Source organism: Chaetura pelagica, unplaced genomic scaffold, assembly GCF_000747805.2.
Source record: "Chaetura pelagica isolate M959 unplaced genomic scaffold, ChaPel_1.0 scaffold213, whole genome shotgun sequence".
NCBI lineage: Eukaryota > Metazoa > Chordata > Aves > Apodiformes > Apodidae > Chaetura > Chaetura pelagica.
The window spans coordinates 69,192-96,669 of NW_009952597.1; the positions used below are offsets into that span (position 1 = coordinate 69,192).

Consider the following 27,478-nt stretch of genomic DNA (forward strand, 5'->3'; position numbering starts at 1 on the left):
GGGGGGGGGGTGACACGTGGAGGCAAAAGGGAATAAAACCACACTGCTGGTGGTGATCAGCTCCGACCTTCCCACACTGACCTGGCTACCATCTCTGGGAAGCTTTGGGGCACCCTTGGCTCTTCTAAACTCGGCCTCATGTTGGGGTTTCTTGACTGCAGAGTACAGGGGCTCCTCCCTTGCTTCCCTCTCCTGGGAGGAGGGGCTGTGCTGTTCCTGCATCCTTTCCTTGCCTGGCCCTGTGGTTGGTGCCCCAGGAGGGTGGTGAGGTGACAGCAGGGCACTGCCTCTGCTCAAACGTCTCTCTTGGTCTGAGTCAGGCCTGTCTCTGCTCATCCTGTCCCTCTCTTGCTCTTGTTTCACTAACGGTGCATGTGCTGCCTCACCTACGTGGGGAAGTTCCTGCCCAAGGGCTGAGACTCCCTCATGCCTAATGCCACATCTCTCTCCCCATCAAACCCCAGCCTCTCTTGACTGTCCATTAGCCAGGGAGCTCTCTGGGCAGGAGGGATGTAGGCACTTGTGAGAAGGGGTTAAATCCAGCAGGTAAATCCAGGCTGGACCCTGGCTGATAGGAGGAATAGCTATTGTGTCTTTCCTTGGCTGCTCTTTGTTCTGCCCACAATAGTCACTGTTTCCTGCCCTCTGTCCTCTCCAAGACACTGAAAAGGGCACCCCCTTCTCCTTCCTGCTTCTCTCTGCACAGGGAGGACAGATCCCTATTTCCTTCTAAATCTGCTCCTTGGGTTGCACAATCCAGATTGGACAAACTCCTGTTAGAGGAGAATTAACAGTTTTCCCTGCCTTGCTTTGGGGAGAGTTTCCAGCTGTCTCAGTATCCTTAGGATGCTGGAGTGCAGGCTGAGGAAACTTTGCACTTGAAAGCGAAGAGAGGGGGGGAGGAAAATGGCCATTAGGCAGAAATCCTGGACAGGAGTGAGTCCAAACCCACTGCTTTCCAATGCTGAGTTGCATGATTTGCAGTGTCAGAGTTGCTTAAGAAACATCCCTGTATCCCTGAGGAACCCCCGAAGGCAGCAGGGGCAGCAGGGCGGCTCGGCACACGCCGTGGTGCCCGAGGGGTCCAGGCTGGGCAGCCATCCCACCAGCGTGGGATCTGCTGGCTTCCTCCAGCTCAGCGGGGTAATTGCAGTCTTTGAAAAATTCCTGCTCTCAGGGCAGAGGGAATAGGTTTGCCTTCCGGAGAACATACTTCTCTGAAGGCGGCTCCCAAATTTATCTAGCACCTTGGCCAGGGTTCCTTTGGAAGAGTGCTGGTGTGTGTGTGTGTCCCTCTTGGGCTCCCACCCGAGCAGTTGGGACCACGGGGGCAGCTCCTCCCAAGGCAGCTCCACTGTGCAGTCAGTTCCTCTCAGCGCTGTGTGCCAGAACCTGCTGAGCACTGCTAAACTCAGCTCATGTGTCAGAGTCCCTACCTAGGCAGCCCGTGTGTTTTTTAGGGGTGGGGGCCCCTTAATTGCCTGCTCCAAACGATGCTGCTGTCCTTGTCCATAAAAGCCCTGGAGCCGGCGTGTGTGGAGTGCCAGGCGGGAGGGTGGGGGACCCCTCACCGCACAATGAGCTCATTGTTTGTCAGGAGGTTATTAAAAAATTATACCATTTAAAATTACAGTGGAGGATTCTTCCTTTTGCCAAAAGGAGCAGGGGGAGGAAGAGCCTGCGGCCTTGCAAGCCCCTTCCCTGCCTCTGCAGGTCCCAGCCCTGGGACATCCTATGCCAGCACAGACCACCCCCCCACACACCCACCCATCCTGGGGAAAGCCACTGTCACGCAGCAGTGGGGGTGCTGCCATCACAGGGACACAGCCATCATGCTGCTTCCAACCTGTTGAAGCAGGGTGAGGATTTTCCTTCTTAACCCCCGTGGGCTGGAGGCAAAACATCTGCTGTGGGGCACAAAGCTGGGCAGGGATCTGCTCTGGCAATATCCTCACCTCCCCATGCAGCCCCCTGCCCAGCTGGAGGCTGAGTTGTTGTCCCTGCCATCCACACTCCCCCCACTCCACCCTGGCACCCAAGTAGGGTGGCTGCCTCCCTCTTGTCCTTGGGGTGGAAGGAAGTGCAGCCCCCTTGAGTGCTGTGTGGGTGTGTGTTAGGGTGCTCTATCCTTTCCTCCAGCATGAGGAAGTGAGACATGGCACAGTGGCAAGATCTAGGGCCACAGGGATACCTGTCTGGCCGAAGTTCCCATTATTGGTCGGTGCTGGTGGGGATGGCAGCAGGCACTGGGTCTGTGGGGTGTGTGTCACACTGGGAAGTTGGCTGGACCAGGAGCAGGATGACCCCGGGGTGGCCCTGGCTGGCAGGATGCCTTGTGCAGCACCCAGCCATAAGCAACCCAGGAGCTTGCTTGTTGGAGGGGGAAATGAGTCACTGCAAAAGGAGAAATGCGGGGTAAGCAAAGAAAGAAAAGCAATAGGCCCTCCCCAGGGGTGAGGAGGTGGAGGGGCTACCGGCGGCTGCCTGGCTCCTTGCAGACAGCTGGGGGGACTGACCTGATCCTGGCCATAGGGACCCTGGGTGCCTCTGGGTCCTGTACATGGAGGCCACGCATTGTGCGGGGCTGTGGGGAGCGGTGGCAGCTATTGTTCAGGAGGGATTTGGCATCCTGTGTTTCTTGAAGCTGCAGTTTTGAGAACAATGAGGTTTCCTGCAGGGGCTGGGGGGGGCAGTGGGCCCTTCCTCTCCTGCACCCTGCAGGAAAAGTTACTGTGTGTGGGGGTGACCCATGAGGTCCTGGCACCCCTTGGTGCCATGGTTGGCACAGAGGCCAAGTGGGAAGGAGGTGGAGAAGGGTGGGTGTTAGGGCTTTGGCTGCTTTCTGCCTAGGAGAAGAGTGGGGGGCTGGCCCTGCTGCTGTTAGGTCTGGAGATGGTGGCTGTGGTGTCCCATCCCACTTGCGCCACTGTTAGATGGGCACTGCACGGTTGCTCAGCACCCCACACTGGTGATGCCAAAAGCTCATCCATGGTTTTTCCTTGATACATGAACACAGTACTTTCTTGTCTCCCTCCTTTTCTGGCCTGTTCCCTCCCAAGCTCAGCTGGCACCTCTGCTCCTCTTCCCTGCAGCCCTGAGCAGGGGGACCATGCAGGAAGGGTGCAGCTCTCCCCTCCAATAAACACAGACAAATTGATTTTAAAAAATAAAAACTTTTTTTAGTTGTAATTGAGTCTTGTAGTGGGGCTGGAAGGGAGATTGGGAACTTGTGAAGCCCTGGTAGTCCCTACAAGGTGACTTGCAGGACTGTGTGCCCTTGCCCTGTTCTTGAAGCTATCACCTGGTCCACCTGCACCAGAAAAATTATGGTGCTGTATGTGGGGAGAAGCCAGGGTGAAGATGCTGCACCAGGAAGAAGCCTTTCGGTGCCGGCGAGCAATAAACAATTGTCCTGTGGTCTATTTATAGTGACTGAGCTGGAGGATTAGTTGCAGGGTTATTTTTGGAGCAGCTGAAGGCAGTTGTTGGACGGTGCTTCTGAGCTAATCAAGCAAATATTTTCTGTCTGGCCTGTGTGCAGGCTGCATGTCTCCTGTCCCATTCTGGCAGGGCTGGAGACTTGGGGGGGTTCTGGGGCAGCATGTGTCTTGGGGTGGATGAGAAAGCACTTGTGATGGGGTTGTCTTAGGCATCCATGGATGGTCTCCTGTTGCCCTGGTTCAGCTTGTACCCCCAGCCTGAGCTCTGCCTGAGCACCTGAGGGAAATGGGGACCAGCAGTGAGGTGCTGGCTGGACTCCACATTGGTTTGAGTTGACATCCTCCTCCTTCTCCATACACAACACTGACCATGTCCTACTCCAGCAGTGATGGGGCCATAATGACCATGGGCAATCCTTGGCCCTGCAGCTGATGGGCTAAGGTCCCTGTCCCTAGCTGTCTCCTCCACATCAACAGTTTCCTCATCCCCTAACCCTTTGCTCAATGCCTTCCCAACCCCTTGAAGGGCTGACCTCTGGCCCTCCCCAAAAGCCAGGCTGCAGGGCAGGCTCTGCATTTGTAGCAACTTGCCTTCCCACCTCCTTAGTTTTATTTTTTATTATTTTTTTTTCTTATTCTTATTTCTTTTTCCTTTCTCCTTTTCAAGCCCCAAAGGTCACTTGTAACCTGGTCCCCAGGAACATGTCTCTCTCCCCTCACGCTCAGCCTTTTTGCAGATCTGGGCTCTCCCCACCAGCCTCAGCTCCAGGTCTGAGCAAACAGGCTGTGGCTGGGTTAACCAGTGCAGCTGTATGGGTTAACCAGTGCAGCTGTATGCTAATGCCTGCCGCTGCCCGCTTAACTCTCCTGTGCTGAGTAAAGTCAGCCCCGCTATTGTACCCACCTCCTCAAACAAACCACAAAACCCCAGCGCTCGGGCCAGCCGCTGCGGGGTGACACCCAGTTTCCAGCTCACTTGTAATTCTTCATCCCCAGGGCTCAGGCTGCATCATGCCCCCTCCTCCGCCTCCTGCCTTCCCCCTTAGCTCGCCCCCTCCCTCCCCATCACCCCCCAACCCTTTTGTCTTTCTTCCTTTGCCCTTTTGTGCATGTCTGGTTTTTAATAGCGCTTGGCAGCTGGTTGTGGTTTCTCCCCTCCAGCTTTGTTTGCTGCCCGCTGATTGATGGCGATGCCTTTCCCACCCCCTGCTCTCTCCTCCTGCTTCTTGCCCTTCCCCAAATCCCAGCCCAACAGCAGCCCCTCACAATCCTCTTTCCTGGGCAGCAGATGCCAGGAATTAGCTGTGTAAATAAAGGAGTGCAGCTGGATGGGCAGTGTGGGTGTCCGGGGTAGGAGGTAGGATGCTGCCTGGTGCCATGGGGACTGTGCTGGGGTGGGCAGTGAGGGACCATCCCCTCCTTGGGGGTAGCAAGGAGCACCTACCAGCATGGCTCAACCTCCCTGAGCGGGATGGGGAGTGGAGAGGAGCCGTGGGGGTGTTGTGCAAGTGGCCAGGGACAGCCACGTGCTGTTGACACAGGTGGGGATGTGGTTGGCAGCCAGTGCCGCGGGCAAACACACCTGCTTGGGCAGGGAGGGCTGGCAGCTGTTCCTGCGTCGCTGGCCACACGTGCCAGCCATGCTGGATAAAGGCTGAAGTCCTGGCACTGCAGCTGCTCGCTGTCACCTGCTCCTCTCCACTCACCCCATGACCAAAATCCTCCTGCCTGCTGCTGCCCCATGGAAAAGGCAAGAGGATGGGGATGCTCAGTGTGGGTGCTGGGGTTTGCCCCGCAGTGAGGTGGGGTGCACCCTTCTTGTTCTGAGCCAGAGTTTGTCACGGGGATTCTCAGCCCTTCAGTGCTGCTTTGGGTTTTAGCAAAGGGGAAGAAGTCAACACCAAGGCCAGGGGAATCAAGCTCCAGTACTGCCTAGGGATGCTGGGTGGCATCCAAGCTGCACAGCCTTGATCGTCAAAGGTGCTTTATCTTCTATTTCAGACCTTCATCTTCACGGACGGGGAGGATGAGGAGCTGGAGAAGCAAGCACGTGAGTCTGTGGCCCTTGTCCCTTTGTGTGCATGACCTTGCCAGGCCCCCTGAGAAGCCCCTGCCTGGGGACCATGGCTGACATGGAGCCTGCCCTGCAAACTCTGAAAAAATGGTCAAAATGCCACCAGTTAGACACTAATCTCAGGGGCCCTTGTCCTAGGGACCAGGGCTGAGAACGAGTCCACTCATTTCAAGCAGCCACTGCTCAGGAGTCCCCCCTCGGGGCAGGTTCCCTTCCCAGTCAGCCCATCCCATCTCCTGCATGAAGCTGCTGGGGAGCAGGCTACCAGGATAGTTTGCCTTTGCACTGGTTTGTCCCTGGGGTGAGCTGGGATTGATGGGCAATACAGCCAGGGTTTCATGGGAGCATTTCTCTGGCAGCCGATCCCTGGGGCCAGGGTCAGCTCAGTCTATTCTCCCTATGCAAATGACTCCTTTTCAGGCCGGGAAGTGATTGCCTTTGAGCTGGGCAAGCAAATAACAGGTGGCCTCTGAGGGAAAAGGCAGCGGGAATAAGGCAGGATTTTGGCTATAGTGTCCTGGGTGGAAAAGCTGGCTCATGGACACCCCTTCACTGCCAGGGTGGCTGGTACATGGCCTCGGGATGGGCAGGGTGATGTAGGATGGCATCATACATAACATGTGAAATATGGCTTGACCCTGGAGCATCTGCTGTATCTGCATCCCTTGCTCATCCCTTTCCTTCTCTCTCATTGACTCAAAAGCCATTCCCCAAAAATTCATATTTTGCCCAAAATGACGTGACATGGAGGCCACCAAGCATCAGGGAGATCGTGGGGTTTTCATCTGCTTGGTGACACTGGAACATGCTTGGGGAAGCATCCCTGTTTGAGAAAGCAGGAAGGTGTGGGATATCTCAGCACTGGGCTTTGACCCTTGCCTCTTCCCTCAGGAAATGTCATCAACACCAACTGCTCGGCTGCCCACAGCCGCCAGGCCCTGTCCTGCAAGATGGCTGTGGAGTATGACAAGTTCATCGAGTCTGGCAGAAAGTAAGTGGTGTCTGGGGCTGCTGGGGGGGGCTGTGGGTTTGCTGGGGTGCAGGACAGTGTAGGCAGGGGCCGCTGGCATTTTTGGGGCTGTATCTCAGCATGGAGACTTGCCCACCGTGACACTGCTGCCACTGCAGGTGGTTCTGCCATGTGGACGATGACAATTATGTGAACGTGCGGATGTTAGTGAAACTGCTCTCCAGCTACCCCCACACACAGGACATCTACATCGGGAAGCCCAGCCTGGACCGGCCCATCCAGGCTACAGAGAGGATCAGCGAGAACAAGATGGTGAGAGGGGGTGAGAGGTTGGGGCCGGGTCTTGCTTCCCCATCAGTGGGAGGAGGTCTCACTGCCGTTGCTTCCCCTCTCTCGCAGCACCCCGTGCATTTCTGGTTTGCCACGGGAGGAGCAGGGTTTTGTATCAGCCGGGGGCTGGCACTGAAGATGAGCCCGTGGGCCAGGTAAGACCATTGGCATTGCTCTCCTGCGGGGACTTGTCATGGTCCCAGTAGGGCACAGAGCCATGACAACATCTTTGGGGATGGATGCTGGACCATGTCCTGCCACTTTGCTCTCTTTGCCTTGCTTGGGATTTCTGCAGAGGGTTTGGCAACAGGCTGGGAAGTTCCCCTAAGTCTAATTGACTGTTAATTAGAGCTAAAGCTGGGCACCTACTGGCCAAGCGCGGACCCCATGGGGTGCCCATGTCCCCCCAGGCTTTGCTCCTCTTCACCTCCTCTCTGTCTCCCCGCAGCGGGGGCCACTTCATGAGCACAGCAGAGAAGATCCGCTTGCCTGATGACTGCACCATTGGCTACATCATCGAGTCTGTGCTGGGAGTGAAGCTCATCCGGAGCAATCTTTTCCACTCGCACCTGGAGAACCTCCACCAAGTGCCCAAGACAGAGATCCACAAGCAGGTACGCCTGTCCTGATGCTCTGGGGTGGATGGAGGGGATGGGATCGATGGTACTGTCTGGTTTCATGTTGTCACGTAAAAGTTGGGCTTTGCAGCTAAGATACTGATTGTTGTGCTTCCAAAATGTCAGTGAAGGGGGAAAGCCCCATCAGCCCATCCCTGTGGGGTGATGCAGAGCGTGACCAGAGGCTGTGAGAAAAGGAGTGAATTTTGCAGTGCCCCTTTCCCCTTCCTCGTCCCTTCATGACTCTGCTTGATCCTCATGGCCGTGTCAGCTGCTCAAACCCTCTGTGTTTCCTGCCCACCAGGTGACACTAAGCTATGGCATGTTTGAAAACAAGCGTAACTCCATCCACATGAAGGGAGCTTTCTCTGTCGAGGAGGACCCATCCAGGTGAGATATGGGGACCCTGTCCCCCCTGAGCCGGGGTGCCGTGGGGCCACCAGCCCCCCCATGCTCAGCATCAATCCTCTCCTCTGCAGGTTTCGCTCCGTGCACTGCCTGCTCTACCCCGACACGCCGTGGTGCCCCGCTAATGTGGTTTATTAGGAGACACGTGTCCCCTCCAACCTCGTCCCAAATTTCCCCGGTATCCGACGGGCATGTGGGACCTGCGTGCGGGTGTGTCAGTCCGGCCTCACCCCCGGGCGGACAGACGGACGGACGTTGTTGCTGTGGTATTGCACAGTGTGTGTGTGTACTGAAGGCTGCTGTGCGGCCCCTTCTCCCCTGCCCTGCCTGCCCCGCTGCCCATCCCGGCCGGGATGGCAGGGAGGGACGGGTCCTGAGCACTTAACCATTGGGCACCCCCGTGGCCCTGGTTGACCCCACGCCATGCGTGGGGAGTGACCGTGGGTGCTGCGGGGTCTGGGGGGCTCTGCCTGCCCCTGGCTTGCTTCTCTCTCTTTTTTTTTTTCTTTTTTTTTTTCCCTTTTAAATGTTAAGTTTTTTGGTGTGTGCTTCCCTCACCCCACTCCCACAACCCCTCACCCGTCTCATCCTCCTTCCCTGTCTCAACATCTCAGCAGCAAAGCTCCAGCTCCCAACTCAGATGAGGGGCCAACAGGCCACTTTTGTTTCCCAGCTTGGCAGGCAGGGTGCAGGCAGGGGAAGCTGCTGGCTGTGGCAAACGCTGCTCCAGGGTGCTGCAAAGCTGCTGGGTGCTCGATGGTCTCACTGGAGGGAGCAGGGGGGGTGGGCTGGGAGCTGGCCTTGGCGTTAGCTCCGTTTCCCGGAGCTGCCCCCGCCTGGCCGAGTTGTTGCCGGCAGCATTGATCTGTGCACTATTTATAGAGCCTAATGCAGAGACTTTCTATAAATAGAGGGGGTGGGAGGAGGGCTTTTCTGGAGCCACCAGCATGCGTGGGCACTGTGTTTGTACAGTCTCCCTCCAGTGCCAGCTCCCTGCCTGCCTGTGGGCCGGGTGCAGGCAGGCTGAGCACCAGCAGCCCTGCACCTTCCCATCGGAGCATTTCAGGGTCTGGCCAGGGACATGATGTGTTCCTCACCCATCCCTGCCATGGGGCTGGACCATCCTCCAGACCTGGCTGTGGATGCTGCTGGGGGGCTGGAGCACCCACCAAGTGCCCAGCTGGACACCATGGGCAGGCAGCGTTTCCCAGCCAGGCTGCTACTCTTTGCCTGCTAGGACCTGAGGAGGGATTTATCCAGGAAGGGAGAGGGTCTCTATAACCCCCCAAGCTGCCCTGCCTGCCACCACAAGCCCTACACCCTCGGGGTAAGTGGGCTGAGCTGGAGCTGGACATTTCCAACCTGAAGCTGAGTGAAAATAGCCCATAGTGGGTGTGTTGTAAATATGTTATTGCGCCAGTATTTTTTTTACTGTGCCTTTTTTAAAAAAAACAAAAACAAAAACAAAACCACACATTGAGGAATATGTAGATTTTTAAATGCTTTTTATACGTTTTCTGTGGATCAGAAAAATAAACCCCAACCCAACCTTCTTATAATCTGTTTAAGAAAGAATGAAAAAATAATAATTGCAATGTCCTGTAACTATCACTTACCTTAATTTATATGTTCCAGTATCTGGAACACCACTCTGTGCTTTTTGTAACTAGGATGTGTTAAAAGCAATAGATGTGGGATGGGGAACCAGCATGGACAGTGTGTTCTCAGGGACTTGAACCCAATGGCTGCCACGGGGTCCCCGTGGGAGCCTTCACCAATAAAGCAGCTTTTTTGCTGACCACAGTCACCTGGTCCTGGGCTCTGGTGTCTTTTTATGGCCGGGCTGCTCTGATCACCCCTCGTTCCCCCCGCGGGTGTTATCACCTCGAGAGAAGCTCTTGGGGATGCGCCGAGGCTGGATTGTGCCTGCATCCCTTTTTTCCCACGGGTACCGGGATCTGCCGACCATTTGCATCCCAGGGCGTGAGGGTCTTCTCCTCTTTCCTCTCCCCAAAAGGCTCGGGCAGGGCTTGGTGCCTCGGGGCTGGTTTTTCCCAGGCTCTGGGGCGGGGGCGGAGGTGGCAGGGAGAGGTGCGAGCGGGTTGTTAGCACAGTGGTGGTAACAGCCGGCGGGCAGGCGTGTGCGTGGGAAGGGTGGGGGCTGCAGGGGGTTGAGCCCCTTCCCTCCCAGCCCTCCCTTCGTCTGAGATGGCACCAAGAACTCACCTGCCAGTGACAAGCTCCAACTCTCCTGGATCAAGAGCGTGAGATCCCCACCCCCTTTCTAAAGCTGCGCCAGTACCAGCTTTTGCCTGCTCCATCCTCTCCTCCCCACTCCCCATCTTCCTCCTACTCTGTTTTTTAATCTTTTCAAGGCACACTTACTTTGCAGTTTTGCTTGAATCTCTGGGTTATCAGGGGTTGGCCTTGCTAAATATACAGCCTGGCAGGAAGCTGGCACGTGCTAAGGCAGCACCCCCCCTCCTCCCAACACCCACACACCCTTCAGACAAGCCCCCCAAAAAATCAAAAGTCCCCCACACTTTGCAGCCTTTAGGATGCTGTAGGCAGAGGAGGGGGCTCTGGCTTCTGCCTCAGGGAACCGAGCATTGCTCTGTCCTGAACCTGCAGAAAGCCCACAGGTACCCACAAACCTCCCTGAAGAAAGGCAAGGGTGGACAGTGAGCCCTGCAAATCTGCTGTCCTCCAGCACACAGGGGTGGATGCCAGGAACCGTGTGATGGGTACAGGATTTGGTGTCCCTGGGCACCCCAGGCGTGGAGTCAGCAGAAGGGAGCTGAGCCAGGCACAGGAAGCTGTACCACCCGTGTGGTTTCCTACAGCTCATGGGCTGTGGGTTCAGGGTGCTTCCTGTCACCCCTTCTGCAGGCTGGCCCTCTCTTGTCCCATCCCCCGAGGTGGGATGATGGGGAGATGCAGCAAGGAGAGGGCAGAAGCCATGGCAGCCCAGGCAGGGCTGGGGGGGGCCTGTTTACTGCAAAACAGCCCAGATCTTGTGTTGAGCATCCACCTGGGGAGCCAGGGGCTGTAGCTTGAGGTAAGGAGTAGGAGCCCCTTATATCCCACCCACCCCTTAGGGAGGGTGCTGGGCATAGAGCAACACCTTGGGGGGGGGAGGGGAGGGGGACGCTTAAAAAAATAAAACTAAAAATAGATTAAAGAAATTAAAGCATTAAATAATAATAGTAACAAAAAAATCCCACCAAGCCTTCAGGAGAGGGGTCAGGCAGCACAGCAGCCCTCCAGCCTGTCCCACACCAGGCTCCCAGCCATTCCCTCCCCCTTGTCCTTTCTCGTGGGCAGAAAAGTAAATAAATACACACATTAATAAACAAAAGGAAAACAAAAGCAAAGCCTGCTGCTCTCGCATACTTGGCGGGCAGTCAGGCCAGGCTGCTTTCATCTGCTCCTGGTGCTGTGGTGGGATGGCCTGTTTACTCTTGCCTGCTCGTGGCAGCTGATAAGGTGGCTGCACCTTTTGGAGAGTGAGCTGGCTCAGTGCTGGGGTGGGGACAAACCTGGCTTGGTGAGGACACTGCCAGTACGTAGTGACTGCTGCTGTTGACACCATCTGCCCAAGGGATGTTCCAGCACTGTGCCTGGCCAAAGGCTTTCCCAGCAGCATTGAGGGCAAAGAGTAACACATTGTTCTAGTCTTTTTTGTTGCTCTTTTTTTTTTTTCTTTCTTTCTTTCTTTTTTTTTTTTATTTCTTTAATTTTCCTTTGGGTCACTCAGTGTTCTGGACTTGGTGTGACTTACAGCATTCATTCCCAGCCCCACTGGGGTGCCAGAGTTCATGGCACCGGGACTTCTCCCTGGGGAGCCTGGAGCTGTGTCTGCACAGCAATGGGACAAACACCCCTCCTGGCACCCACGGGGATGAGATATATTTGAGAGTTGGGGTGTGAGGGGAGGTAGATGGGAGACAACAGAACTTGTGTGAATTGGCTCCAAGCTCCATCTCCAGCTGCTCCAGCCCAGAAAGCTGGAATATTTGTGGGAAAGGAACATAAAAGCAGCTGAATTGCAGGGCTTGAGCAATGCACACAGTGCTCCAGCTGTGGCTTTGGGCTGGGAGAGGAGAGCTCCGGGTCCCCATGAGCTGCATCCCACCACCCCTGGGCAGCTGGAGGCCACTAAATCTTGCTCTTTTTTTTTTTTCTTTCTTTCTTTCTTTTTTTTTTTTATTTCTTTAATTTTCCTTTGGGTCACTCAGTGTTCTGGACTTGGTGTGACTTACAGCATTCATTCCCAGCCCCACTGGGGTGCCAGAGTTCATGGCACCGGGACTTCTCCCTGGGGAGCCTGGAGCTGTGTCTGCACAGCAATGGGACAAACACCCCTCCTGGCACCCACGGGGATGAGATATATTTGAGAGTTGGGGTGTGAGGGGAGGTAGATGGGAGACAACAGAACTTGTGTGAATTGGCTCCAAGCTCCATCTCCAGCTGCTCCAGCCCAGAAAGCTGGAATATTTGTGGGAAAGGAACATAAAAGCAGCTGAATTGCAGGGCTTGAGCAATGCACACAGTGCTCCAGCTGTGGCTTTGGGCTGGGAGAGGAGAGCTCCGGGTCCCCATGAGCTGCATCCCACCACCCCTGGGCAGCTGGAGGCCACTAAATCCCCCACCAGCATCATCTGTCTTGGAGCAAGGGGCTGCAAATCACTGTGGCAGGTAGTGAAGGCTGCAGGATGGCTGAGATGCCCCCAGAAGCAGCTTCCAGCCATCACTCACAACCCCTTCATTTTTTTCCCCTTCCTACTGCTTCCCACCCCAGCATCACTTGCAGGTGGTTAAAAGCACTACTCCCCCAGCTCGTCAAAGTTTATATTTCTCTTCCTGACTTTTAAGACCAGACTTAAATCACTCAAAACCAGTTCCCTCCTTCCCACTGGCTCCCAGCACCCGCAGCTTCTGGTCTGCCTCAGCTGTGCAGCAGGGCTGGCTCTGCTCCTGTAGCTGTTTGGTAAGCCAAGAGAGGAGGAGATGAACTGAGTGTCTTAAAAGCAGCTGGAGACGCTTCTCACGGTGATGCTGGATAAGACCCATGAAGCTGTGGCACCACTGTACAGCCCTGCTCCCAGTCTTTCCTCCTCCTTGGCAGATGTATCCTCTTCCATCCTCCCTAACCAGAGTGCCTTTCCCAGAGTGGGGACAGTGTCAAGTTTGTGCCTGTCCCTGCCAAGGGCAGAGGACTATGCGGCAGTGACTTCACACAGCAAAGCAGCAGCATCGCAGTGGCCAGCACTGGGTGATGCTCCAGCCATGGCCACATCAGCCTGGGGAGCACCCCCTTAATTATGGGGGCACAGTGTGGGCTGTTTAGAAGCCCCTGGAGAGGGGGATCCATGCTGGCTCCCTGCCCAAGCAGCCCATCCACTGGCCCCAGTGCAGCCGCATCTGGAGAGGATCATGAGTGACCAAGTGATTTATGGGGTGCAAGCACCAGGTCCCATGGTGTTCTGCTGGTGGGAAGAGGAAGTGTGTGGGAGAAGGGCTCCAAGCACCAGCATCTGCAACACCTCGCAGTTGGAAAGGAGTTGTGCTTCCTCCCACTCCCCTCCATGGACTGTGGTGGGATTAAAAATCCCTGAGCAGGAACTTTTGCTGAAGTCACGGTGAGAAACACCGCTGGCTCCAGGCAAACACCCTCCTGCCTCCAGAGCCAAGGCAAACCTCCCTGTGCTCCTGCGTGCAGCAATGGAGACGTGAGTCACAGAAAGAAAAGTCCTCTTGCTCCTGCCACCACCTGCCCTCTCTCCTCTGCCCAACAGCACGAGGCCAGGGCAGTGCAACCAGCTGCTCTATCGAGGTGGCTGAACCTGTGACCTGAGGTGGCCACAGTCAGGTCATCATCCTTCCCTGCCTGGCCACCTGAGCTGGTGGAAGTGCTGGCAGTTCTGCCAGGTGGGCACTTCCCTCCTTGCTGTGGTGCAGTGTCCCACAGAGTAGGTCCGGGTTGGGCTGCAAACGTGAGGTGCAGAGGAACCCTACTCAGCCCCTCGAGGGGCCACGGGCCAGCAGCAGCCTTGCTCCCTGTTCTGATCCTGCCATTGCCTCCCCTTGCAAACCTTCCAACTGCTAAGAGCAGGACTTCAGCAGCCCCATGTGGTCAGACAGATCAGAGTCTCTCCACTTAGGCTTTTCTTTCAAGCCGAGGGGTCAGTGGGCACTCAGCTGCCTGTCCTGGCCAACTGCACAGTGCAAGGAGTGGCCAGGACCTCCGGTGACCAGACACGGTCCAGCAGAGTTGGATGGGGAGGTGGAGCAATTCCTTAGGAGCAGGGGTGTTTCAGAAAGGGTTAGAGGAGATGAGATGCAATTTCAGCTGCCTGCTTCCTTCCCTGAACACATGGGAGGCAGAGTCCTGAGGAGACCCTACCAAAGGAAGGCTGTGACTGCAGCTTTCAAGTGCTGGAAGAAGATGGGCAGATCCAGGCTGTGGCAGCAGAACCTGCAGGCACAGTGCCACCTTCAGCAGAAAGCACTGCCTGGAACACGTGCCATTTCCCACCCTAAGAGGTGACAGGAAATGGGGACATGTAACCAGCACCTGTGTCCCAGCCAGCACACCACAGCCACCAGCTCTGCTGCTGGTTTTCCAGCTGCCAACCCACCAACAGCTCCCAGAGGCAACGCTCCTGTTAGCAGAGCTCAGCACACTGCAGGAACAAGTAAGTTTGAAAGCATTTCCCCGGGGCATCCTTCCCTGCCTTATCTTCAAGGCCAGAGATCTAACGGACCACTACTGAAGGCTCATCAGAAGGCAAGGTTTGTTCAAACACATACTTCACCCTCCTGTTTTCTCCCAGCTTTCCTCAGCTCTGCTCAGGAGAGAACCCTGCCCTGCTGAGACAGGGAGCAGTGTAGCTGGGGGTGAAGCTTGTGGCTGCTGGGGACAGCTGGGTCCATCTATACTTCTTTTAAACAGATCCAGGGATGGTGATTCAACCACCTCCCTGGACAGCCTGTTCCAATGTCTACCTACCCTTCCAGTGAAGAATTTTCCTGTCATATCTAAGCTAAACCTCCCCTGACACAACTTGAGTCCATTGCCTCCTGTGCTGAAAAAGACCTGCATGCATGCATGAGGAGCTGCTCTGCTTCCCCATCCCTCATCCTGGGGGTCGAGTTGAGGGGCAGGAGCATCCAGCAGTACCCGATGCTTTTCAGCCTTCCCACAGTTTGGGGGCAGGGAGTGAGCATTTCCCAAAGACTTGCGGCTGGGAAGCAACGGGCTGAGATGGGGCAAGAACAGCACAGGAGGGAGGCAGGAGACCAGTCCCTCGATTGGACTGGCAGGATCAGGCAGAAAACAGATCAAGGGGATTGCAGGAAGGGAAAGGTTGTAGTTCAGTATTTGCTAGAGCTGCAGCAGCGTGGGCCAGTGATCAGAGAACACTACAAACGAAGAGCTCAAAAGAAACCCGTGGCAGCCTCGGGCAGAGCCCAGAAGGACCAGCCCACGCGGGGCTGCAGCACCAGCTCCTCCAGCACCCCACGCTGCCAGAGGCAGGTACAGACATTGCCCTGACTTCTGAAGAGGGACACCTCTGCAGGGGCTGAGCTGGTGCTCTACCCCCCTTCCATTTTTCCACACCTCTTGTGCTTCTGGTGCAAACGAGCAGCTGGTGGTCACTGCTGCTGAGGTGCTGCATGAGCAAAGCAGCAGGGGAGGGCTGAGGGCAGATATCCCATGGCATGCACCGTGCCCAGGGGAACATCTCCACAGGCTGAGGTACACATCCCCCAACTGCTTCACCATCTTCTAGAGTGGTGCCTGTAGCCCGTGGAGGTCCCTGATATGAAGACACCCCTGCATCAAGTCCCCCATAGAAGGACAACCCCATAGCAGGCACCAGCCCAGCTCCATGCCCCTCTCCAGGCTCCCCCCTGCCAAACATCCCCCTCCCAGCCCCTCACTCCAGCCTGCCCAGGAGATGTACAAACCACCTCATTTCTAAAGCAGGATTAGTGCAGTTCTTCCCCTGGAGGAACTGTCCGAATCAATCAGTTTTATTCTGGAGGTTGTTTTGAGGCTGCCTAATTCAATTTCAACAGCCCAGTCTCCAAATTGGATTAGAAATCCCAAATTCTTGGATTTCTAACAGCAACGAGATCAGGCTGAGATGAAGAGGCAAAGGGAGTGAGCAGCCCTCACCTCCCAGAGCAGCACTGACACCCATCATTTGATTTCTGCAGTACAGGGCACTCAGGCTCCTGTTCCTTCCCTCCTCTACTGCCTAGTAAGCTTTATGACCCTTTTCCCCACCCTCACTTCATGGATCTACCAGAATGTATGAAAGGCAACAAGAATTCAGGCAGGATTATGAAAAAGGAGTAAAAAAATAAAGAGATGAAAAAAATATCAGTAAGCAGGAACCGTGGTTTTAAGTCATTTATTTTTAAAACATGAAACCCAAGCTGAATAGAAACCACAGAAATTACATTTAGGTTTTTTGTTTAGTATTTGCAAACCAAAAAGTTAACAGTAAAAAATAGCTACATTACAATCAATAGAACTACAGAATTAAAGTAAAGATACAAAAATGGGCTCAATCCTCTTTAACCCTCACAATTTAAAAACATTTTGGGTAAGTGCAGGAACACTTGAAAGAAACTAGCAGGTCCAAAGTTTAAAAAAAATTATATATATTTATATATTATATATGTATATAAAGTGGTATGATATACAACCATTATGGTTAAGAAGAAAAAACAGAAAAGTTACAAAAAGGCCAGGTACATGTTCAACATCAGGTTTCTGTGCACAGTGTCCAAGAAAAGGAACTTCCCTCTGAATGATGTGAATAAAACTCATGGGACCTCCCATTAACAAGGGACCTGAGGCACAGGGCATGACAGCTGGGCACCTGCACCCAATGCAGAGGACAATGAAGAAATGAAGTTTTTCTGGGACTTCAGTGGCCTCCCTGGGTGGAGATGACTGGAGAAGTCTTGGGGTGAGATTAGAGGAGGAACAAGAAGGAAGGAGGTGGGAATTGCATAGTGAGGAGCAATATGGTATCAAATATGCAGAGCACCTAAGAGCTTCATGCTACAGTTAATCCTCTTTAGGAATATTTTGAACTTCCTGGTTGTACATCAATTTATGTTCCACTTTGTTCATGCATGCAGCCACATGGGCTGGGTGAGCACCTGGGAGCTCCAGGCCACCAGTAACCCATCCCTTCTCTCTCCCAGCTGGGCAACACACTCACCACCACGGCTCAGCAGGACGTCCTGCTCTCCCCCTCCAAAGAGCACAGGTCACTTGGTAGCCATCTAAGAACTGCTCCCAAAACATCCCACACTTCTGCTGGGCCTCCTGGAATGGCTAGGGAAGCCATCCATAGCATGCACACAAATAATTTCTAGAAAAGGGGAGTAGGCTGTGATGAAAGAAACTGCCTGGTTAAAGGTACAGATCAAGTCCTGCCTGCTCTTTTCTCTCAAGGGATTCGTTCTACTTCATGGTATCTGCCTGGAGGGGCTTTCCCCTCCCACACAGAGATGTTCACTCAGTTACACTGGTAGACTTGTTGAGCTGGGGAAGACCCTGGCTTCTCCTTGGTCCCTAGGTAGGAAGTACTTCAAAGACCCTTCCCCTCCCTTTCTAAACACACCCATCTCATCTACCCCAGAATCAGCTGGGCTGGGCAGAATCATCACCCAAGACACTTCTCTCTTCTTCAAAGGGCTCAGCATGGTATTTCAGTTGCTGCTAGAAGGAAGAGAAGGTGGGACCAGAGGTGAAGCCTGGGTTTATTCACACAGGCACCAGTACCTTGCTGCTACAGGTATCCACCCACTCCTGTCTCCTGTTACCCTGCAGCACCCAGAGCTCTCATGAGGGATGGTTAAGCAGCCCTCTGAGACGCAGTTTGCTCTCAGAAAGGCCAGACTTTTCATGTGAACACTCAGTATCTTCAGGGAAAAGCAAACTTAGGATCAGTTACAACCCCATGCACTGTGTCCCCCTCAAAGCACTCCAGTGAGCACCCTTGCATCTTGGCTGAGATGACTGTACACAGAAAATCAACACCTATCAAATGGAGCAAACTTAAAAAGGACAGGAGGGGAAGGGAGCACTCCATCCTTCACATTTGGATACATGGATGCACGCTAAAAATCTTAGCTTGAACCCTTTTATCAGCACATAAAATGAACTCAGTTTAATAATACATACAGGATACAAACACTACAGTTATATTCCCAAGACAGCACAAGAAATTCACAGCCAAGTCTTGATTCGATTTCCTTTACAGTTACAATGCAGTCTTGAACACTGGACACAAGAGTCCAACATGCTATTTACATTTCACATTGTGGAGATGTTTGTGTGCTTGGAAGAGTTCTCAGTTCAAAAAGAAAGTGTCATTCACACATGATGATGCAGTGGAAATAAACCAAGCCAACCAGACAAGCCAATGACCACATTTGTGCTTCTGAAAAGGTAACATGAAGTGTCTTCACCAATGCAGTCACCTTCCACTGGACAAGCTGCCTTCCATTTTGCAGTCAGTGAAGTGTCCAGAGGCCAATCTCATCTCCTCTGAATTCTGGACCCTTTTTTCTAGCAACCAGTAACACGAGTTATGTCCTGATAAGGTCAGCTGGAACACACCAAGTGATATGGCCTTGGCATTTTGTCACATTAAAAACAGACACAATGGAAGAGAGAGAAGTCTCTACAGCTTTACCTCCTGCAGCTTGAAGAGTTTGGACTCCCTCAACCATGAATGCCATCCAGAACAGATGAGCCTTCGCCAGATAGCACCTGCTGTTCACCCGAGAGGGAGGCACAGAGTCTGGGAGATCTTGGCTTTTCAAAGTCCACTCCTCAGACAAAATGTGACCATATGGATGAGGCTGATTATGTCGCAGCCATAAGAATAGGCAAAGGCCATCTGTTCTTCAGCAGATCTGTTCAGACCAGCCTGCAGAAATGCCACAGTTGCTCAAGGTTCCAGTAAAAAAAAACAAAAACAAAAAAAAAGAAAAAAAAATGGGAAAAAAAAGGAATAATAATAACAAACCAAAAGAAACCCATTTGTCTGTGTTTCCTATCCAGCGCTCTGCACTGCATGCAGTGGGGCAGCAGAGTTCCAGGATGCTTTACAAAAGTGCAATATCCATGTCAAGTAAAGGAAGTGCTGGCTGGACACAGGTACACAGCTCACACTGCAGTCACGTTCTGCTGGCCTCCAGAGAGCAAAATGTTAGCTCTGTAACCTTCTTTCCAGTTGTATTTTTGAAGTCACAGAGCACATATCTCCACATCTGTGCCTTGCTGCAAGCCCCAGACATTGTCAGAGGTTGTTCTGGGTGTTACGGGGGGCTATGCCAGACCTTGGAAGGAAACAGGTCAAGGTGGCTGCTCCATTAGATGCTGCAAACAAAAAGGCATAGGCTGGCTCCCCCATGACCCCTGCTGGTACAGACATTACCACTGTGGCGCTTCAGATCCAACCCAAAGTGCAGTCACACGTGTTCAAGGTGCATTCTGTACACAGAGAACCCATATACAGAAGCACTTGTTCTCACAAAGTCCCCCACACCCTCCAGCCTTCACAACACTTGCCTTCAATGAGTAGGACCAGGCCACAGATTTTAGGGCAGCTCCCCTAAAAGTAGCAATCCAAGCACATCCTTGCAAGGAGAGATCACAGCAGAACAACTCAGTCTTAACAGGAATTATATGGCTCTTGCTTCTTTGAAGCGAGGGGAAGGTTGAGTTCCCCTCAGATAGCAGTTGAGTGCTTTGGGCCCTGCAAGCTACCCATGCCACATGCTTGGACATCTGGGTCTTCTGGTAGGCTTTAAGACAGGGTGGAAAACCTGGTGCTCATGAGCCACAGTGTCCCTCCATACCACCTGTGACCACATGTCCCTGCCCTTGTTATTTGAGAACATGGAGGTATGTTTCAGTGTGAAGCCCATCAAACGTGTCTGAAAGGGCACACTCAGTCCTGAGCAAGAAAATCCTGCTCACAGAGATTCACGGTGAAGTGTGAAGTTTTCTCCCAAACCTTCTCTTCCTGTCTACATGGTGGTGACTCCTCCCTGTCTCCTTCACTCCTTTGAACAGTAATAGCTGGCCTACAGCTTCTGCAGTCTATTAGTGGTTTCTGTCTTCTTAAGAGACTCAAAGCTTGCTCTTCCACAGAGCTGGTACCATTTTACAGCAGATACCATCATCCTAGTTAGCTACCTGCTAGGAGTAATTCCTACCTCACTGCAAGAAGGCAACTGACTTGAGGAAAGGCAGATTGGTAGATTCTGTGCCCCATACAGCCAACATGGAGTAAACACTGAGTCTGAACATCACTGAGGTGAAGACTAACTGCCTCTGCCAATGGCTCCACTCCAGTTTGAGATGTTTCCCACTCTATTTACTCGGCCAGTTATTTAATATAATGCCCAGCAGCTACACTAAGATGCCCCTGCTTAGAGGTAAAAAGACAAAAGGGAACATCAGAGTTACCCTACTGAAAGGGCAGTGCTCAACAGTACCTCCCAAGAGGCAGTGTCCTCTTCCAGTAGGAAGCTGTCAGTGCCCTTTGAAGCACTGCTCTTCAGTGGAAAGTACAGCACCAGTGGAGGATGTTGCCCTCTGCAGGCACCCAGCTGCCCCTTTGCAAGCCATGTTCTGCCTTGTGTCCATAAAAATGCCCACATGTGCCTTAATATGGACAGGTAGTGGTTAGCAACATGCCTTGGGAAAAGAAAAAAAAAAAAAAAGAAATAAAAAGATAATAAAATAAAAACCTGTTCTGACAGTCACAATGTTCTCCAGATGTCATTTGGGTTTCTGATTCTGGAACATAGAAGAAGATCTACTGATGATCTTGTGAATTTGTTAGGACTGAGGCTCCTAAAACCTCCTCCCATGCCAGTTCAGCAACCCTGTGCTGTAAATTACAATTTTTTAAAAAGGAAAGAAAAGAAAAAGTCCAGCAGAGTTCACAGGTCACTCCTGTGGGGAAAGCTTGCATTTGTTATAAATCCACTGGTGCTTCCAGCCTCTTGCCTTTGCAAGCTGACTGTCCCATAAGATCTAGCATCAGAGAGCTGAAACTCTTTAGTGCAAAAATACCCCCCACCCCAATAAAGTCTTTTCCTGGAAAAATTTGGCACCAAGTGGGTGGCTGGCTCCTGTTTGATCTGCGTGGCAGCCTGGTAAAGGCAGCACCCAGATTGTCATCTGCAAGTGTCACCTGGCCTTCCCTGGTGGAACAGAGAGGCCAGGTTCAGAGCAAAGGGGACAGGGTAGTTGACTGGTGCTGGGAGCCCTCTGCTCCTCCTCCAGGTTCATCTGCTAGATACAGTGGGAAAGAAAAAGGCATTTTCTTAATGGATTTTTTTTTAAAAAGTGAACCTGGGTAAGTGGAATGGTTGGGTCTAGAAGAGCCCCAGGTTCCCAGATTACAATGGATAGGCAGTGACATTATGAGGCAGGAGTCTTCCTCCTCCTCCCTCATGCTGGGCAATGGACCAGAGGGCTCCCACCATGCTGCATCGTGCATTGACTCTGCATCCCCTCGTTGTACGCTAGTGACAGGCACTGAGCCTCTGCTTCTTCAGTGTTTGACAGCCTGCTGGTCCCACTGCAGAAGTGAAGAAGATCTACCACCATCTTTCACTGAGTCCCTTCTGGGGAACTGAAGGGGGAAAAAAGGGGGCAGAAGATATTCACCATTTTTTTCAGATGGGCTACTCTAATAAGTTGGCCCCCAGGCAGGTGGACCCAGCTTCTGGGTGCTTTCAGTTGCTTGCCTGCAGGTGCTTGCTCTCTCTCACACATCAGGTACACCAAGGTGAAGGCTTAAATTCCAATGAGGCTTCCACTCCAGCTGGCAGGTACCGGGTTGGAGGGGTGGTCTGGACTGGAGAAACAGAAGGAGCTGCACTGGATTTTGGGCAGAACAGCAGGATTGATCTATGGGAACAGCACAGGGGCACAGCAGTTGGCACGTTGTTTAGTCTGACTGCACGTGTGGGTTTTGTTTTTTTTTTTGCTTTTGCTTTTCCATTTTAATGCACACTGCCAGCATCTGGACGAGGTTGGTTGGTGGCGAGGTATTTGGCTCTCATGCTGGAGGTGTACTGGAGGGAGACAAGAAAAACAAAACAAACAAAACAGAAAAGTAAGTCAGAATGACTCATGTAAAGACAGAGCCACAGGTTATGACCACCTCCCAGCATAAAATGGTCTGTATGTACAGCAAGCTTAGCAAGGAGCTGCTGGCCTGATCTGACAAGGAAAGTTCCACAAGTCCCTGCATAGTTCAGTCTGAGTAACACACTGTCAGCCTGCTGCAAGGATGATGGCCAGGTCAGCACAGATGGGCTAATGATTTATCCAAGTGCTCTACAGAGAAAGAAATCCAATACCCAAGAGTCTAAATATGCCATGCTTTGCTGGGGAGAAGAGAGGAAAACAGAAGGGATGCAGATGTAAAAACCCACCTCACACCTTCATCCTCTCTTAGTCATGTCATTGCTTTCCACCATGCCAGAAAAGAAGGTTGAGAAGAAAATGGGTGCACACTGCATTTTTACATTGCATTTTATGGCAATGGGGGCATCAGAAGACTGCAGACATCACAGATGGGCAGTTTGAAAGAAAAATGTGAAAAATGAAACTGTACACTTCATGCCCAAGAAAGAACAGACCCTGCCAGGCTGGAACAGGCTGCCATCAAACAAGATGATATCAGCTAACAGTTCTCAGAGAGTCAATAACCCACCCTAGCTTGGGATCCAACCTGCATGCCATGCAGCAGTAGACAAGATTCCAGCTTGGGGGTGAGAAGAGAAAGTCAGAAAGATGAGAAGTTTTGGTTTGGGGGATGGTTGGTTTTTGTTGGTTTATTTTTTCCTTTTTTTTTTTTTTTTTTCTTTTCCTAAGCTAGGTAACCCAAAACAGCTCCCAGAAGCTACTGAAGTAACACATGCCATTCAGCTTTGAATAACAAGCTGAAAAGCATGCAAATAACACCCAGCAGTAAGAACAAAAAAGACTTTGCCTCTTTTTATGCCAAGGCGTTCAATGCCTTCAGCACCACCACATCACTGCTTCTGGGATTCTGCTGCCATGATATTAACAACCAAGCAACGAGGACAGACATTTTATTCCTCTTTTTATACCAGCTGGAGCCCGAATAATTCTACAATACCCACATCTTACTTCCCAAGAGTGCTCGTCAGCATACTGACTTTTTATCACCTTTAAAACTGAACCACATGAAATAGCTGGTTAAGCTGGCAAAAAGACAAGGGAAAGGCAGTTCCTCACCAGGAGGTATGATTTAGCTTGCCCACTAGGAAAGAACATTATGAGGCATCTTTAGGCTCTCAAAGGCTCAGCTTTTCAAAGAGGTTTTCAGAGAACGAACAGGATTTTATCAGTTTTCCTTCAAAGACTGACCCAGGCTGAAACCCTGCACAATGGAAGAGAGAAACTGCTGCTTTGGCAGAACTGACCCCATTGGCACAAGATGAAGACACCTGTGGCTTTTTTAGACATTCATTTTTTAGTGTCTTCTATAATTGGAAAACTTGCTGCAGAATATGGATCTTAATATAAAACCCTGGCCCAGAAATGGCTTCTATATTTAGAAGACAAAGGGTACATTTGTTCTCTCTCTTTTTAAGGTGTATTTTTTGCCAGTGAGAAGGAAAAAGGTAGAAAATACCAAGCTAAGTCAGTTTAAGGACTATAATCTATACGGTTTATTACATGTGATTACTCTTTCAGAAATAAAGCTTAGGGCATTATTAAAACATATGAGACTAACCCAACAGGCTCAGAGAGGTTTTGACTTCCAAGAACTTTCTCACAAAGAAGGGCACGTTGCAGGTAGTGAAATGCTGAAATGAGCAGCCAAGCATCATGCTAAGAAGGTCATAGAAGGAAAAATGCATTTGATTGCTCACTTTCCATTTGTATTTTAGATGACATGTGACAGGAGATGAGTATGAACAAAGAACTTCCAGGTGCTAAGGTTTTGTAAGAAGTATTTAGAAAAAAAACCATCTCAGATGATGGAAGGCTATTGTGCATCTTCCTGGACAAGTCATGTGGGTTCAGCACACAACATGCAAAATCAACTTTCTCCAGAGCATTAAAATCAAGAAGGGTCACTCGATGAGCTTTCAAAGATGTACAAAAAACACCCACCAGGGAGGGAGAAGTAAAAAAGAATTCACTCCTTCCTCCACCAGGAAAACACCCCACAGTTGGTTTAAGTGTCACTAAAACAAAGTAATCAGGAACACAAGTTTTGGACAGTCAGGCAGAGGGCATTTTACATTCAAACCTACCTGCAATCCACCACAATAAACAAAGCAAGACTCAGAGTAGTCAGAGTTAGGGCTGAGGTTCTCTCCTTAACTCAGAATTTTTGCACCTTTGTACCTTTTCCCACTGAAATTTGAAGAAGTTACTCCTTCTGTTAAAGTGTATTTTTTAATGACCATGGTAAGTATGATTGAAACCTGGAAGCAGAGAGCTAACATGTCACTGTGCATCTCTCATAACCACCAGAGCTCTATCAGTGTGCACTGGATTTTCAGTCACTGCCTCAGGCTGTCAACTCCACTTGCTGTTGACAACAGTCCCTCTCAAAGTCCTTCAGTGCATCCTCTGCTGGGAAGCAGAGGAAAGATGCTGTGGAATACACAGATCCCAACATCTGGACAGGCCAGCAGATGAAGATGTATCAGCAGATGCTTGCCAGTCACATGGAGATGAAACCAAACTGTATTATCCATAGTTCAAATAACTAAGTCTTTAGCTCCTTTAAAAAGTAAATCTAAAGACTTAAACCTGAGCACGATTCAGAGCTGAGGAGGTCTTGGACTCTGAGGTAACCTGGATACAGTGCCTGACACAGCTGTAAGATATAGAGTTGCATTTAGTTTCCTTTAAAGGGGAGCCTTCCTAGAAGGTTAAAGAACATGCACAATGCAGTCATTCTTCCAGTACCCTCACTGAAGTGCCCATGTGCCTCTACACCCTCATTTTCCCTTTGAAAAACAGCACAGAGGACAAGTTTCAACCCATACCTTCACCACCCTGCCAGCTGCCCTAAAAAAGAGCACCTAAAAGACTTCTTGTTACCACTTCTCCTGGTGGCTTGTGCTATTCAACACAGCACACCCTCTCAGGCACTTACCAGTCAGCTAGGACAAACACAGCTGATTGCACACAAGTTTATTTTTGTATTTCTCCAAAGGAAGAAAAAAAAAAAAAGAGAAGACAGTCTCTCCTTCACATTCAGCCTTCTTGGAGGTATAAACTTTCATAGGTATGATTTGCCAGAACATACTAGTTAGGTGCTTAACACATATGGCCTGTGTACAAAGGAATCATTGGTTGCAAAAATAAATAAATAATGGGAAGAATCAGTTAATTTTAGAGACCAGAAATCCTACCATGTCCTGTGAACTGTGCAGACCATGAGCACTTCACAGCTAACCGAGCTGTGCTGGAAGATCACTTACCATATGAAATCATGACTGAGTATAAACCATTTACTATTTGTGGTTAAAACCCCACACATATCTCCCTTCATTTCCCCTGACTTTGATTTCCTGCCAGAGCTATTCAGGTAATCCAATAAAGACCAAAGCTTCTGGAATTGAGTTCTTAAAGTTTGACCCACCTCTCAAATAGCTAGAGCACAGTAAACACACAAGGTTTGGTATCTTTATGTATGGGAGGTACAAGATGCAGGGAAACGGCCAATTCCAGCCAGTGGGTTCTGAATTCAAAGGTATTTGAGTTTTCAAAAGTCAAAAGAACAGACCTTCTGTTTGGTTTGTTTGTTTTTAAAGTCTTGGAAAGAATGCAATGCTTTTTTCTGAGCCCTGAAGACAGCCACATTAAACTCTGGGTGTGAACTTAGCTAAACAGAAAACAGTGCAGACTGAGATCAGGTCAAGTTTCAGCCCAGAGGAGATTTCAAGTCCAGAATGAAGACACTTGAGTTTCCCTTCCCCCAGCATCCACCCCAGAGGAATATTTTATTTCATGGAACAGACCCGTCTAACACTGCTACAGTACCACCTGCAGGAGCCAAAATTCAGAAAAGCCACCATAAGCTGATGCCCAAGAGCAGTCTTGGCAAAATTAAGACTGAAGAAAGTTGTGAGCCTTTCCAGGGTGCCAGCACCATGCTTCAAGACAACGTTTGTGTTCATGCACCATGACAGAGGGCATCAAGACACCAACTCAGACAACACCCTTCCCAGCATGTCACAGGCAGGCAGACTGACAGCAGGAGGCAGCAGGGATGCAGACCGAGCAGCAACATGGCAGGAAGGAATCCAATGCAAGGCTGACAGAAGTCCCAACAGGAACAGCAGAAAAGAAGGAACAGCAGCTTTATGGACATGTCTTTCTGGGAACAGAATGTAAGATACGGGTCATCGATTGCATGAGCCAAAAGCAACGGGCTCTCTGCTCCAACTGGAACCAACACCCTCCAGACACTGTGTGGCTGTAGCTCCCTTGAAGGAGCACTGTCCTTCACACCAGGTGAGTTGCCTGGTAGCTCTAGTTATACCCTGTATCCAGCCAAGCTAAAAAACTACCAGGTCTAATGCAGACCACCTACTCTCGCTGTAGGCACGTGGCTTTGTCACAGCCCACAGCAAGGGAAGAAACACTGGCTACCCTGGAGAACACCAGCAACTACAGCCTGTTAGGCATTCAGACAGTGACATGGTACTAGGAGGGCCCTGCTCACAAAACCTGTGGGACATGGATGGGATGATTTGGACACACACAGAACAAAACAGTAAAAAGTTTTGAAACAGAATGAAACAGATCTTAGTGCTTATGTCTGGACTCTTGGGGAAGTTGTTTTTTTTTCAGAGTTGCTCCTTTCTGACTTTAAATGCAAGGATAAAAGGAGAAGCTGCACACAGATCTAACAGGCAATGAAGTCTTCAGGATAGGCCACTGTTACCAGCCAGGAACTTTCAACAAATTAAAAATCCTACTGAGGAGCTAAAAGCTTGTGGCAGGCAAGCATCAGTGGTTTCAGGCATATGCTGTTAGGGCCAGTCAAGAGAAACAGAACAGCAGTAGGGCTCGAGGGAAGCCAAAAGCTGAATTAAGGCAACCAGTCCTGACAGAGGAGTTGCTAGATTAGTTCCCTTTGCTTCTAGAAAATGTCTTCTTGTGATGGAAGAACTTCTATTCTGCATTTGAAATGCCAGATTAGTTCTATCTTCAAGCAGCACTCAGTACTAAGTGTTCAAGCTGTTCAGCAGCCAGGACTAAGTGTCCAAGTGCGGACTCAGAGCTGAAGCTGCTGTGAGTTAGCTTTGGTGAGGCAGAGGTGCCTGTAACCCTCACAACGTGCTCCAGAAGCCTTCACAAGGCTGAGACTCCTCCTGGGGTCTGCGCCAGAGCAGAAACTGATTTCACTTTTAACCCTTGGCAGGAGGGAATGGGGTGGGAGGTGCAGGGGGAAGGAATGTGAAGAAATAAAAGGCACTGGCCCGGGATAAACAGTGCAGGGATGAAGGGAGTGGTTGGGAGCGGAGAGGGGGTTGAGCAAGAAGGACCTTTTTTTTTCCAGTACCTGTTCCATTTGCG

The 27,478-nt window shown here is 51.3% G+C and overlaps 3 protein-coding genes across 3 annotated transcripts in view; 1 reads left to right on the forward strand and 2 right to left on the reverse strand.

The window, feature by feature from the left end:
• LOC104385270 (grifin-like) overlaps positions 1 to 5,082 on the reverse strand; it is a 73,879-nt gene extending 68,797 nt beyond the window's left edge. The window contains exon 1 of the mRNA XM_009993709.1: positions 5,023 to 5,082. Coding sequence (XP_009992011.1) covers positions 5,023 to 5,082 — 60 coding nt within the window. The remainder of the gene's footprint in view (positions 1 to 5,022) is intronic.
• Positions 5,083 to 5,181: 99 nt separating this feature from the next.
• Positions 5,182 to 7,977, forward strand: LFNG (LFNG O-fucosylpeptide 3-beta-N-acetylglucosaminyltransferase). The gene is made up of 8 exons (XM_009993710.1): positions 5,182 to 5,190; positions 5,442 to 5,490; positions 6,406 to 6,505; positions 6,643 to 6,796; positions 6,884 to 6,969; positions 7,263 to 7,428; positions 7,736 to 7,821; positions 7,911 to 7,977. Exons 1-8 carry the CDS (start codon positions 5,182 to 5,184, stop codon positions 7,975 to 7,977), a joined length of 717 nt encoding a protein of 238 aa, XP_009992012.1.
• A 13,923-nt stretch (positions 7,978 to 21,900) lies between these two features.
• Positions 21,901 to 27,478, reverse strand: part of TTYH3 (tweety family member 3) — a 32,972-nt gene continuing 27,394 nt past the window's right edge. Inside the window, 1 exon segment of the mRNA XM_009993711.1 lies at positions 21,901 to 21,972. Coding sequence (XP_009992013.1) covers positions 21,901 to 21,972 — 72 coding nt within the window.